This window comes from Cebidichthys violaceus, unplaced genomic scaffold, assembly GCF_023349555.1.
Source record: "Cebidichthys violaceus isolate CVI_PGR_0920_01 unplaced genomic scaffold, fCebVio1.0.p SCAF_7, whole genome shotgun sequence".
Lineage (NCBI taxonomy): Eukaryota > Metazoa > Chordata > Actinopteri > Perciformes > Stichaeidae > Cebidichthys > Cebidichthys violaceus.
Genome location: NW_027176927.1, coordinates 18,297,132 through 18,311,930, shown reverse-complemented (window position 1 = coordinate 18,311,930; position 14,799 = coordinate 18,297,132). Strand labels below are relative to the sequence as shown.

Sequence of the window (14,799 nt, the reverse complement as noted above, 5' to 3'; positions counted from 1 at the left end):
GACTAGAATTACTACATCATGTATATATAATGACTAGAATTACCTGAGAATTTAGATATAATGACTAGAATTACTAGAGAACGTATATATAATGACTAGAATTACTACATCATGATATATAATGACTAGAATTACTAGAGAATCTATATATAATGACTAGAATTACTACATCATGTATATATAATGACTAGAATTACTAGAGAATCTATATATAATGACTAGAATTACTACATCATGTATATATGACTAGAATTACTACATCATGTATATATAATGACTAGAATTACCTGAGAATTTAGATATAATGACTAGAATTACTAGAGAACGTATATATAATGACTAGAATTACTACATCATGTATATATAATGACTAGAATTACTAGAGAATCTATATATAATGACTAGAATTACTACATCATGTATATATAATGACTAGAATTACTAGAGAATCTATATATAATGACTAGAATTACTACATCATGTATATATAATGACTAGAATTACTACATCATGTATATATAATGACTAGAATTACTAGAGAATCTATATATAATGACTAGAATTACTACATCATGTATATATAATGACTAGAATTACTACATCATGTATATATAATGACTAGAATTACCTGAGAATTTAGATATAATCTCACTTTGTAGAGATCTTTGTAAACCACCATTTATAACGAACGTTGAAACAATGAGATAATGTATTACATATATATACATACTTACATTACTATTGTAAACTAGAAGAGAGGAGGGTGTTATGATGTGATATTTCAGGTGTTATGTGTGTTCCTGTGGGAACAGATTTGTGGTGACGTAGCGGACGATTGTGAGAGATCAGTGTTCATCGGTCCGGCGGTTCTGCATCTCACTGTGAGTAGTACTGAATATACACAGAACACTTCAGCTTCTACATCGTGTTGAATATCCAAAGACACATTACACATCAGCGGACACTTTACTCAGCAGTAACCAGCCTCACCCTGGCTCCTCCAACAAAGGCGGGCATCTTGGTGGCCTCCGCGTAGCTGTCGTAGACGTTGGGGTAGCGGATACGCTCGTACACCCTCTCTCTGCTCAGCACAGGTTCACGTCGTGCAGTCAGCAGGGCCTGCTCCCTGTGCCGGAAACACAACACGACACACGGAACATGTGAAACCCAGAGCAGAACTCTGTCAACTGCAAATGAAAGGCGCTGATAGGGTAAATGAATTACTTCAGCATCAGGAGAAAGGAACAAACGGCAATGTCATTTCTACAAAAACACACCCGCTCAGCGTCACATCTGCAACCACTTGGTTCCATATGTGAACCCTCACATGCGTCCACACTGCAGCTTTAGAATGAATGGTGCAGCTGATGATTCAAACGGAGAGGCACAGATGTGAGGCATTATGCTCCTTCCTAAAGTGGCTTACCTCTCTGCTAATCTTTTCCTTCACACTGGGCTGGATTTGGTCATGCTAACTTTTTAATTAAACAGATCGCTGCTCTTTTTTTCATCCTCCCCAAAATTAAACTTTCAGAAAAAAAGAGCTGTCGGTGTGTGTTGTTTTTTTATTTCTTATTTTGTAAAGCTCAAGCCAAGTTGACATGAAAACTGCAGAAGTTGTCGGTTTTGGTGCGGACACCTGAGAGCAGGGACGAGGCGGCCGGACAGAGAACAAAGACAATGAGGACAAAGACAATGAGGGGAACAGGACCACGAGGAACAAAGACAATGAGGGGAACAGGACCACGAGGAACAAAGACAATGAGGGGAACAGGACCACGAGGAACAAAGACTATGAGGGGAACAGGACCACGAGGAACAAAGACAATGAGGGGAACAGGACCACAAATAACAAAGACAATGAGGGGAACAGGACCATGAGGAACAAAGACAATGAGGGGAACAGGACCACGAGGAACAAAGACTATGAGGGGAACAGGACCACGAGGAACAAACACAATGAGGGGAACAGGACCACGAGGAACAAACACAATGAGGGGAACAGGACCACAAGGAACAAAGACAATGAGGGGAACAGGACCACGAATAACAAAGACTATGAGGGGAACAGGACCACGAGGAACAAAGACAATGAGTGGAACAGGACCACGAGGAACAAAGACAATGAGGGGAACAGGACCACAAGAAACAAAGACAATGAGGGGAACAGGACCACGAGGAACAAAGACAATGAGGGGAACAGGACCACGAGGAACAAAGACAATGAGGGGAACAGGACCACGAGGAACAAAGACAATGAGGGGAACAGGACCATGAGGAACAAAGACAATGAGGGGAACAGGACCACGAGGAACAAAGACAATGAGGGGAACAGGACCACGAGGAACAAAGACAATGAGGGGAACAGGACCACAAGAAACAAAGACAATGAAGGGAACAGGACCACGAGGAACAAAGACAATGAGGGGAACAGGACCACGAGGAACAAAGACAATGAGAATAAAGACAATGAGGGGAACAGGACCACGAGGAACAAAGACAATGAGGGGAACAGGACCACGAGAAACAAAGACAATGAGGGGAACAGGACCATGAGGAACAAAGACAATGAGGGGAACAGGACCACGAGGAACAAAGACAATGAGGGGAACAGGACCACGAGGACCAAAGACAATGAGGGGAACAGAACCACGAGGAACAAACACAATGAGGGGAACAGGACCACGAGGAACAAAGACAATGAGGGGAACAGGACCACGAGGAACAAACACAATGAGGGGAACAGGACCACGATAAACAAACACAATGAGGGGAACAGGACCACAAGGAACAAACACAATGAGGGGAACAGGACCACAAGAAACAAAGACAATGAGGGGAACAGGACCACGAGGAACAAAGACAATGAGGGGAACAGGACCATGAGGAACAAAGACAATGAGGGGAACAGGACCACGAGGAACAAAGACAATGAGGGGAACAGGACCACGAGGAACAAAGACAATGAGGGGAACAGGACCACAAGAAACAAACACAATGAGGGGAACAGGACCACGAGAAACAAACACAATGAGGGGAACAGGACCACGAGGAACAAAGACAATGAGGGGAACAGGACCACGAGGAACTAACCGCTGGGTTCTCATCTCTCTGGGGTCGAAGGTCAGGACGGGGTCTGAGGAGTCGCTGTCCTCTATCCCTTTGCCTCTCTTCCTCTCTCTCTTCTCCTCCCTGCGGTACATCTTCAGCATCTGTTTCTCCTGCTCTGACTGGATGGTCACCTGGCACCCATATGTGGGCTTGGTCACTTCACCACCGACTAATCGGCTCATATCTGGAGGAAATACATGGAAAGAAAAGGCAAAATGTTACTACATCAAAGGTGCTCCTAGACAGGATTACATCATTATATTTCTGTCCCATGGACATCAAGACACCCAGGCTATCTGCAGACTTTAAAGTATTCATATAATGTCTTTTTAATACCATCTTAGGGGGAAGAAGTACCATTAATGCGGCAAATGAAAGAAACAAACGTGAATTATTAGTTTTATGAAAAGACCCCAGATGAGCACTGTAAGCGGACTACTTGATGACTAGAAGTAAAAGATCCAAACAGCATTTGTATCGATCCATTTAAGCGGTTTCCACTGTCCAACCACTCGGCACAGAGCGGTGGATCTAACAAAAACTGTGGACCGCTGTTGTTTTACCAATCAAACATGTTCAACCATTTAGGCCAGTAGCTCACATGCATTTCGTTTCATTCTTTTTGTTCATCTGATGTTTTTTGGTTTATTATGACAGAATACACTCAAAGGTGCAGCAGCCCTTCAGGTAATCACTGTGCATCACTGATATGTTGACATGTGTGTTGACTTTCAGAGCGACCGTTTAAAGTTGAAATTATTCGACATTTTATTTTCTGCATTTGTAATATTGTACGTTTCTGGAGATTCCAGCTGCGATGGTCAGTTTGACTTCATCCCTCTTGGACAACAGAAGCATTTGCTCACGTTGAGAAAACAACATCAGGTCAGCCGATGTCAGCGGAGATGGATTCATATTTCTGCAGTCATCTTGATAACCCATCGATGTCAAATGCAAGAGCGTGTGGCATTGCAGGGGTTAATGTTCCCCATTGCAGCCTCCCTGTTTGAGGCACAACAGCTCAATAAAAGGCCGAATTGCTCTTGAAAGCAGATGAGATCTGATGATTGCGGCGCGGCCCGGCTGATTGACTGAATGATTTCTTCTTTATCTCGTCTAGCGGCTCTACCTGCTGCACAGCCTTCCTCTCTTCCTGTCACTCTCGCCCTCCCTCCCATTACCTCACCAGCCACCAACCCCTTTAACTCTGTCACCCTCTATGCACCAAGTCCTCTGTCGAAGCCATTCCCCATCCCTTACTTTCCCCTCTCTGGGAGCTATTGTGCCTTGTTATGCGTCTCCAATGATGATTGCCTCCAAATCTCCAGGATTCCTCTTTCCACAAGCGATCGCGGCGCCATAATGATGATGATGATGGTGAAGAGCATCACCAAAACAGATCATGTTTGCTTACAAGATGGTTTCACGGTGTTTTCACACAGTTACACACCAGCATTTTCAAGAGCAGCCTTTTCAGAGTCAACATGAAGTCGTGAGTCACCACCAGAGTTAGGCAAGTTACTTTCAACATGTAATAAATTACATGTAACTAGTTACTTTCATTTGAAAGTAATACGAGGTACGACTAGTTGTTCTAAAAAGGTAGGAGGTCGTTTCAATGCACAGCTCAGAGCAGCTCATGAAGCCTGAGTGGAGGACGTGTGTCCATGCTTCCTCTGGCAGAGCGCTGCGTCTGTTCTGTGACGCGTCACGACTCTAACCACGCCGTGTGACACACTAGCATCAGCCCTGGGCTGTTTGTGTGACGCCGTTTCAATGAGTGACGGAACATGTTTGTTTACCAGAACAACCCCAGCAGCCTCACTTTCAGGAGTACATTTCACTACTCTGTTTAAACATGACATTTCAGAAGACTTGTAATGAATGGGGAAGTTTCATGCTGATATCTATTAGTTATGTGTTTCATCCTATTCACCTCAAGTGTCTCCCTCTGAAGAAAAAAGTCAACTTTTGCATTTAATTGTTTGCTCAGTTTACATTCAAGATGCAGAATTCAGTAACACACTCACACTGACTCCAGGATTCTACTAAAAGTTCATATTGGATATTAAAAACAGGTAGTAGCTCCAATCCAGCAATCTAATTGGTGCCACGCCCACTTCCACACGACAAAAGCCCCGACACTGCGTCGACCAACATGACAGCTGGGGACATGTTGACAGGGCACGGGGCACTGAATTTGATGAATGTATTGTTTATCAGAACAATAAATGAGACGAGATGTTTAGACCATAAAAGCTGAACGTGTTAAAGGAGCAGGTCAATGAATGATTTCCATTTTCTATGGCCTGTGACATTAACGAGCCACCACTCAGTCAGTCCCAGCGTCTCCTCAGAGTTCACAACGAGCCCCTATTCAATGTGAACAACTGAGCATCCGTGAAGATCAGAGGATGACGCTCTGAGGAACGAAAGCGCGGTTTGACGTCCAACAGTCCGGTCGGGGGGAAATGAAGGCCTTCTGTAGCTCAAAGCCATCAGAAGAGACAATAACGGGCTGAAGTAGGCCACACTGGCCTGTAACGAGCATCAAATGACAGTGACCCACAGGAGGAGAGGATTCAGGCATGAGCCATCCTTTCCGCCCTGCTTGAGTAGTGAGGGTCAGGATATAGGAACATAGGGCCTAGCAGCCGGACGAATCGGGTAACCAGAACCTCTGCGAGCGCTTGGATGCTGCAGGGGGCGGGTCTTGCCCAGAAGAGCAGTGGGATTCGTAATGACACGCGTGTTACAGGTACACTCGAGAGCCGATGGGCGCCAATCACGGTGCGATAGTGTGAAAAAAAAAATGTGCTCGCTGCTAGAGTAGGTCCATAGCAACCGCATCCATAGCAACCACCTTGGTCTGTGCAAGCATTATGTGCAAGTCATCATTTATTAATAAAACATCTACATTTGAACGTGTGTTGGGACCGTGTGCTGAGAGACAAAGACACTGGGCCTGCTGATCTAGCTCAGCCTGATTTCAGTTGGTGATAAACATAAACACTGCAATCTAATTGGACGAGGGCCACAGACACCCCAGGACCCCTGTGGCTCAGCTCCCTGCCTTCCCATTGTGACTCACCTCAGAGTTGCTCAAAGGAACCTAGGTCAGTTTTACAGTCGCTGGACGAAAAGACTGTTTTGTTTTTTGTGTCTCATCCTGAAGAAAGGAAGCGGACACTGTGCCTGCAGAAGTGAAGAAAACGGATTCTTCAGAGAAAAAGAAGGAAACTTCTCCCCCATCCACTCAACTTCATGCCGGTTCCAAGGACGAGAATTCCCTCGACTTCTGAAGAAACTCTGCCACAGAGAGTTTCTCACGTTGTGTAGAAACGACTGTGTATTTCATACTGCTGCAATCGAGTCGAGATGATTCACCGCTAGCGGAGGCGGAAGTTGTTTCTCGTCAGTTCAAAAGGTCAGAATCAAAGATCGTCAGCCGTGTTTCTGTGATGAGAGAGCATCTCCGTATCTCAGGGCGGTGGTGAGGGTCTGTTTTGTTTTGTTTGCTTTCTCTCTTCTTTTACTAACCCACACACACATGTAGCATTAAGCTAATGTAGCTCCGGGTGAGCTAACAGCTTCAGACACACGGAGATAACGAGAGGTGGTCACGTGAAAACTCCATTTTGAAAGTTGGGTCTATCTTCAACGAGTAGTCCCACCTGACGTAGCCACATTTCAGATTACACCATTGTTGTCTGAGCTGTTCTCAGTGTGTATTGTGATGAATGTATGAGGTCTGTGCTCGTACTCAACACTTCACCTTCACTCTGTGTAACAGCACCTGGACTGTTAACATTGAGAGTGAATATTAATTATGAGACTCAGTTTATAGTTTGTTATTGTCCCTGTTCTCAGGCTGGTGCCCTGTTATTATTAATAACTGTTAATAATCTTACTGACATTAATAATTTAGTTTTTCAGATTTGCTGATAACCAAACACGTGTCTATAACCCTAACACTGCTTCATCGACCTTGTGAACACACACACACACACACACACACACACACACACACACACACACACACACACACACACACACTCTGTGAGTCTTCCATGTCAGTGAGTAGAAAGCTGCTGTTGGACGTCAGATATTGTCTGGTTGAATTAACGACACATACATATGCACATCTGTGCTATATATGAAGATACATTCTTTCAGCTTCATCCAAATAACTGCTCGGTGCTAATGATATCGTTCCTCTATCACAAAGACATTCAAAGCGCTCCGTAATCCTCCTTAGAGTTCTGTCTGCTCAAAGTAGAATCATTTCAATAGATAGCTCTCACCAACATGTAGGCCCTATAACAACGACTTCTATGCATTACCAAGTACTTCAGGTCGCCCAATCGACTCTTGATCGTGAAACGTGCTCAGTCCTCGTTCTCTGCGTTAGCCGTCACACTCGGAGCAGCGAGCCGTTCGTACTCGATCGGCTCTGATCACGGCCTGAGGGACTTTGCTACGGTGCACCAAGCCTGGTAAACCGACTTCTACACATGTTCCTAGACACCTACTGTACAACACCTGAAGGGAAGCAGACGTGTGTTTAATGACCCAGTCAAAGGCATTTGTACATGTAGCGAACACAAACACTCCACGGGAGGCTGTTCCTACGAGGAAGGGGCTGTCGGCCTCCCGCTGGGCTCCACCTCTCCGTTTAGAGACAACACAGCTCAAACAACGGCTACCAACACAGAAAACAGACAGGCTGAGCTACTACCACCATCACATATACAGTGCTAGTAAAAACATGCCTACACACAGCAGACATGGAGTAACATCAGCCATCAATATGTTGTCCTGTGAGCTCTGCAGCTCTGTGACGATCATCCACCAGGCAGGTTGATGAGTCTGCATGCCCTGATAACACATTCATGGAGCTGGGCGGAACTGCAAAATGGGTGCTGATTCTGTGATTTGTATCTGGGTTTCTCCGTACTTCTGACACCTTTCACCTCATGTGTCGTTCACAGTACACAACTTTAGCCTGATTTTACCCTCACCGACGGCTTTTGGAGCTCGCCGAAAAAAGCCCCAGATCAGAGGCAAACTGGCGCCGGCTCTGCGCTTGCACATCGCCGCTGGAGTGTCGTGGTATGTGTGAACTGTTGAAAGACGCCAGCAGAGAGCCTCGCCAATGCATCGCAGACACACCCCAGATATCTGGACCAGCCAATGAGAGACCAAGACACAGGGGAACCCTGGACCTGTGCGTGATATGAGTCGTATCTGCAACCAGAACCAAAGCTGCTGTTGCACCTCGAGGAAAGTAGATGAGGCTATTTTGTGAACATTCTATGAAATTAAGGTTTGCAGAAGCTGGCAGGTTTGTCAACATTAACTGTACAATGACACAGCAAAACATGTCAGATGCTTGAACTGACAACATGAGGTTGGAATCAGGGGATCAAGGTTTAGCGGTACCATAAACATCATAACATACTGCGGTGGTGTATTCAGCGCGTGTTAAAACAGCTTTGGCTGTGGAGACATACTGTCTGTGCGATCGTCCACTCCTCATATCACTGCCTCTATCGGCCATTGAGATGTGGAGCAGAGCCACTGAGACAATCTGCTCTGTGATAAACATGCAAGAGCCAAGCTGCAAACTGCAATTTAAAAGCTAATCAGCAGGAGACAGGCATTCCCACTAAATCCCACTCTTCCTGACGGCATGCAAATAGTGGAACATTTAATCAGCCTTTTTTAACCTCTCCTGACTTCACCCTCAGTTGTCAAGGCAACACTAATCTCAAAAGCTGTCTGGCAAGGGAACATTTTAAACGCTGATCAAAAGTTCTTCACAATGGGAATATCATCAGCTGAGTTTGAAGCAGCATAGGGGTGAGAGCTCAACTACAGCTACCGATGTACTTCAGTGTCAGTCCAAACTTTACCGTCACTGGAAAGGTTACTGCAGATCATTTGCCTTTTGTGTAGCTTTCCATTCTATATTTAGAATGAAGTATTCTCAACTATAGAAGACTTGAGAAATACTGCACCCAGTGTTATAATCCTGTCCACCAGCTGTGGACTAGTGGTGACTTCACACCGACACCACAGCACCACCTGCAGAGCTTCAGAGGCTGCTTTGCCGTCGAGATCCACGTTAAGAGAGGAGCACGAAGCGCACACTTCAGGAGGTCACGACGGGGGTCAAACGTAAAGGAGGAGCCATACAAATCACTGGCTAGCTTCTCCTGAACAACTACACCAGGTCACTGACTGTTTGTTTGAACATTCACTTTTATACGGATCCTTTGAAAGAAATTGTGAGCGACGTATGAAGTGAGACATTTTACAGTGTAACAAACAGCGACCTGTGCTGGTCCTGTGACATTGTTTTTAAATACAAACATGTCTGCACTGACATCACTTACTGATCAATCTGTGTAATAAGCTAATATCAGACAATACTGATGCTCGTCCACATTTTGTAATCGTACTTCCGGTTTAAAGAAGAATTGCGATTACTTTGCTTAGTGCCACCAGCGTTATCACTCTTTTCTTGACAAAAGTAAATAAATGTTTTTGAGAAAGTAACCATCTAGATTCCCAATATGTGCCGATCAGTGAATCCAGATGAAGCCCGAGTGGAGCTGTGAGGAGCGGCTGCTCTCTGAGACGCTGGTCAGCGTACAAGAAGCTCATCAACAATGTTCCTGTTGTCACTGCCAGACAAAGGTGAATGTTTAACTGTGGGCTGTTCAGAAGTGAAGAGACTGGCTAACAGACAGGTTGCTATATTTGGCTCTCTGTGTAGACCTGTGTTACAAAAACACCGACCAGCCGGTTCCTAATATGCTTTAGTACTTTTAGAGTTTGTCATAACGGAACCATCTACAGTCATAAAACATGTCCTCACAGTCACTGGTGGACGTTACTGTAACACCTGTCAGAGCAGTATGATGAGAATAGTTCTATTCATTGTCCAGCTCCGGTTTGAACCACTGACTGTGTGCTTGTGTTGATGGTGTGTGTGCAGGAGCAAATGAGGATCCGCTCACATGAACATGAGCAGCACCACTGGTTGTCTAAAGGTCCACAGCGTACCTTTAGAATCAAAACACACTTATGTACATCTGAATGATTCAATGTTAGCATTTGATGCATTACATCACGTCTCAGCTACACTAATAAAGGCATTGTGTAATATTGTAAGTGAGCAGGAGCAGATGGTTCACGTCAATGATTAACATGATGGATGGATCAGCACATGCACCGTTTTACACTAAGCATTCAAATCTATACATAGGACCAGTGAGTTTCAAATGACTCCAAACACTGGACCGGATCTGAAGGAGCGTGAATGACTTGGAAGAGTTGCAGGGATTATTCTGACAAAGCAAGAGCTCTGTGCTCTAATCTTCAGCCGCTCTTTGATGTCTACCTTGCATATGGATCAAAAGACAGCTCTGCCAATGACAAAGTATCAATCCTATCTCTCCACCGACATCTTTAAATACCTGCAGCTCTCCTCCACACATTGAGAAGAGGAGAAGCATCCGCCTCAGGACAAAGCAAACCGTGGCTCAGGATGGAGGTAAAAACTACAACTACCAACCGGTCAACTCGCACTTTACATCCATGTCTGTCCAAAATGTCCTCACTTCCTTCTATTAGATACTGGTGTTGAATTGTCATAACTAGCATATGGTTTCTTGAGTTAAGGCCATGAACGGACGGACAGAGGGACGTAACAAGGCCGTCGCCGGCACAGAGGCAGTAAGACGTGAGCATGGAAGGGAAACGCTACAGGTGGCTGCTTTACAACAATCCACGTTCAGGCCTTGTGAAATACTATCTGATAAAGAATCAATAAACAGCTTTCAGCAGCTGGAGAGCAGATAACTACAACAAGAGCCTGAGCATCACCATGTACACGTCTCTCATTGTCTCTATGTACGGCATCATATTATAGCATTTCTCCTATTCATGATGAGGCTGATCACAGCCTATAAGAACCGCCTACAGCCGTGGTCCACCGTGTGATGAGATGACTGTCCTCTGTTGTGCTCGTTGTCGGTGAAACAAGCAGCTGGTCGGTTTGCACCTCATCTCTGTGTCAGTCCTCCTGCTTCCAGAGTCCAGCCGCTGCGTGTTCATCCTAACATGTATGAACACTACACGCGGTCGTATGTAGCTCCGCCTCCCGCTTGCTTCTGTCTGGTTGGTATTATGTTGGGATAGTAAATGTGATTTAGTCATTGCTCTGAACCCTTGTCAATGTTGTAGGGTATTGCGTTGGTAATGTCGCTGCACCGCTTCCTGTTCCTGTCATATGCAGCGTCTCGGACCAACGCTTCTTCAAGAGATGTCTGAGCCTTTGGCTTCACGGTTTCACTGATGCTACGCCTGAAATCTGACAACCTAATCACACTCTCAGTAAGTCGCTTCTGGTAGCACCACTGGCAACAACAGTGGTTATGCCGGATTTTTAAAAAAACAAACACTTTCAAACAGCAGACACAGCTCCTCTCTGGGGCATCTCAGCTCTCTGTCTTCATCCTCCAGCTCTCTGTCTTCATCCTCCAGCTCTCTGTCTTCATCCTCCAGCTCTCTGGTCTTCATCCTCCAGCTCTCTGTCTTCATCCTCCAGCTCTCTGTCTTCATCCTCCAGCTCTCTGTCTTCATCCTCCAGCTCTCTGGTCTTCATCCTCCAGCTCTCCTTTCTGGTCTTCACTGGGCAGAAGCAACAGAGCCTCTCCCAGCTCTGAACGGACTGTTATGCTACAACCTAGCAGCTATAGTGTTACCCAACATGCCTTTGGTGATGTAAATGTGTAACTGTACAATTATAGAGTGTTACATATTGTTTCTGTGTGCCACTGTTTTACCCTATGAATAGAGTGAGTTGTAGGTTACTAACTGTTGTCTTATGAAGTCATTACCATGAGGGAAAGATCAGCTCTCATTGTGGTCACACCTTCACCCGGCCGTGGCGCTCCTCCAGCCAATGCACCAATGTGTCAGTCAATAAAAGATCATCAACACCAACGCTGATCTATCACCATTACTAGGTGTGTTTGTCTTGCAGTTTCTTGTTAATGATCTGCAGACATGTACGCAGACACAGCATGATGTTTGGTTCCATTACAACAATTCCACTCCGGGTTTAAACATAGCAGCAAAAGTCTGTCTGCAAATGAGCTCCAGCATAACTTTTCCCAGAGCTGACAAACACAATGCTGCAGCTGCAGGGAAGGCTCTGCCATGTGAAGAGAGAGGCCCGTTATTGGCACCTCTGTGTCATCAGGTTGCGTCAGAAAGAAAGTAATGTGTAAGATCTGCACAGCCAAGCTCCCATCAGAACACACACACATTGTATTTTGATTCAGTATGACGATGCATATAAAACCTTCAGGAGTCTCAACAGTCCAGATTAATCTTTTTCTTTTATCTACGGAAACTAATAAACGGTATTCATGTTTACTTCAAATAGTCAAAAGAAGTGTGTTACTATGGCGATGACCTGGTTGCCATGGGGCTGCCTCACCTGGTGGGTAGCTGGTCCTGTCAGATGGGATGGTGAGGAGGGAGTCGACGATGGCCGCCCTTCGCTGGAGGAGGATGGAGATCATCTCCAGCCCCTCTGGGCCGAGCAGCTCGAACAGCTGGAGTGAGAGCATGGAGGAGGGGGGGGAATCAGTAGCCAAAAACACAGTCATCTACAGTAGCAGCAAACACACACACACACACACACACACACAAACACGTATACACATCCTATGGCTTCCTACTGCCAAGGCTGAGCACCTGGTAATTACCATCCGCCTGGTACAGAATATGCTCTGCCGCTTAGCCTCCCAAACACAGCCACCTGGCACTTAGCATGTGACAGAAAAACAACAACAACTAGAAATCCTGTACACAGCAGCTCACAATTACAAGCCGAGCGAGGACGAGTCATCAATATCATTGTGAGACGGAAGCGATGATCAAGTTTGTGCTCTCTAATTGGAAAATAGTCGACCTGAAGGCCCGGGGATGTAATTTGATCCTGTCCAACAACGCCGTGTGTCTCCCTTCATCCTTGCAGGGCTGGTTTCAGGAGAGAGCTAGGCTTGCTCTTTCAGTCTGTCCTCCCTTGGGAAGGCAATAGTTAGCACAGCAGGGAACTAGAACAACAGACGCACTTTGATGTGGGGTCAGCCACCGTCTTTGTTGGGGTTGTCTTTGTTTCTCACTGTGGTCTCTTTTATATCTGTTCTAAACTTCTATTGGTCCCCCTGAATGTCTCTGTGTTATTACAGTCGAGTGTATAGGGTGGTGGGGGTGGTGGGGGTTTCACCTGCTCAAAGGGATTTTTTCTTTCTTTTCCTATGAACTCCCATGACTTCCATCCTCGGAGTGGACTGGTAAGGTTTGGGTTCCATTGGGACCGAGAGGCCCAGTTTCTCCTTCAGATGGATTCTGTACGATCCACCATCCTAGAGGCAAGTCCAGTCCCAAAGCATCAACTGTATAAGAAGTCCACATCCTCAAGGAGACAGGTCAGCAGGGTAAAGTCTGCTTCAGCTCTCATTTCACATTCACACTTGCCTACTTACTTTTTCAGCTGGTAGATGGAACAACTAAAGAAACATTTGAAAGAAGTCACCACTAGACGGTCTGTGTAGCACGCGAACAGGCAAATACATATTCAGTGCAATAACAAAATATGAAAGGATTTAGACCTACTTCTACCAGACTTTGACCAGTGGTTGTGAAAAGAAATGTTTAGGCATTCATATAGGAATACATGTATGAATTACATGGTACATTAAAACACAAACATCTCTCATGTTGACAGTATAACAATAGAGAGAACCTTTTCAAACCTCTCTGCTCATTCACAGATGTGTGAGCTGCTGGTTAATGTGAATCTCACAATATTCAAAACAATACCATGAACTAGCTGCTAGGAACATTTCATCACAACTACTAATGAGTTCATATCTTGTCTTGTACTCATGCCTGCTTCTATTTGGAATAAAATATATTGTTTCGGTTTGTTTTGATCATCAGTTATCAGTAGACTGATACCGGTTATCAGTCAGAGATAACCGGTCAATATTTTAGACTTCTCTAAAAATGAGACATGTGTTTTTTACATGATCTTTATTTGTGTCTTTGTTTTGGAAAAGACAAATGATTGAAATGTTAAATGTCTAAATATGAAGCAGCTCTTCAGTGTTGATCTGAACACTATGTTCTAACCACTGACAGGATGTCCACACACACACACACACACACACACACACACACACACACACACACACACACACACACACACACACACACTCAGTGGCTGTGAGTCCACAGCAGCTCAGCACTGATGGAGGCGGGGCTTCCACTAGACAAGTGCTACTGCCAAAAGGAATTCACCTACAAACCCTTTGCTGTATATTTCACTAAACGAGCCACGTTCCAATATGGCTTTAACACAACGTAGAAGAGCTACTGTGAATGGACTAGAAGAAGTGCATCCCTCCCAAACAAACAGGTCTGTACTCTGCAGAGACCCAACAACCCAGAACCTCCGACAGACGCTGCAGAGGAGCAAATAAAAGAGTCATGGTAGGAGGATGAAGTGGTGAAAACACAGGGGACAGAATGATGGAGCACTCTCCTGATACAGAAGTACATGTAAAGAATGGCAAATAACTGCTGGAGATCCTGAGCCGGTCT

General features: G+C 45.1%; 1 protein-coding gene across 4 annotated transcripts in view; it reads right to left on the bottom strand.

Annotated features, from left to right (window-relative positions):
- Positions 1–14,799, bottom strand: part of ascc3 (activating signal cointegrator 1 complex subunit 3) — a 135,056-nt gene that overhangs the window by 101,550 nt on the left and 18,707 nt on the right. For all 4 annotated transcript variants that reach the window (XR_011105313.1, XM_068735146.1, XM_068735148.1 and 1 more), the window contains exons 5-7: positions 12,626–12,743; positions 3,094–3,295; positions 991–1,126 (exon numbers count right to left, since the gene is read on the bottom strand). Coding sequence is in view for 3 of the 4 variants with exons in the window: in XM_068735146.1 (XP_068591247.1) it covers positions 991–1,126; positions 3,094–3,295; positions 12,626–12,743 (456 nt within the window). In the remaining variant the exon portion in view is untranslated. The remainder of the gene's footprint in view (positions 1–990; positions 1,127–3,093; positions 3,296–12,625; positions 12,744–14,799) is intronic.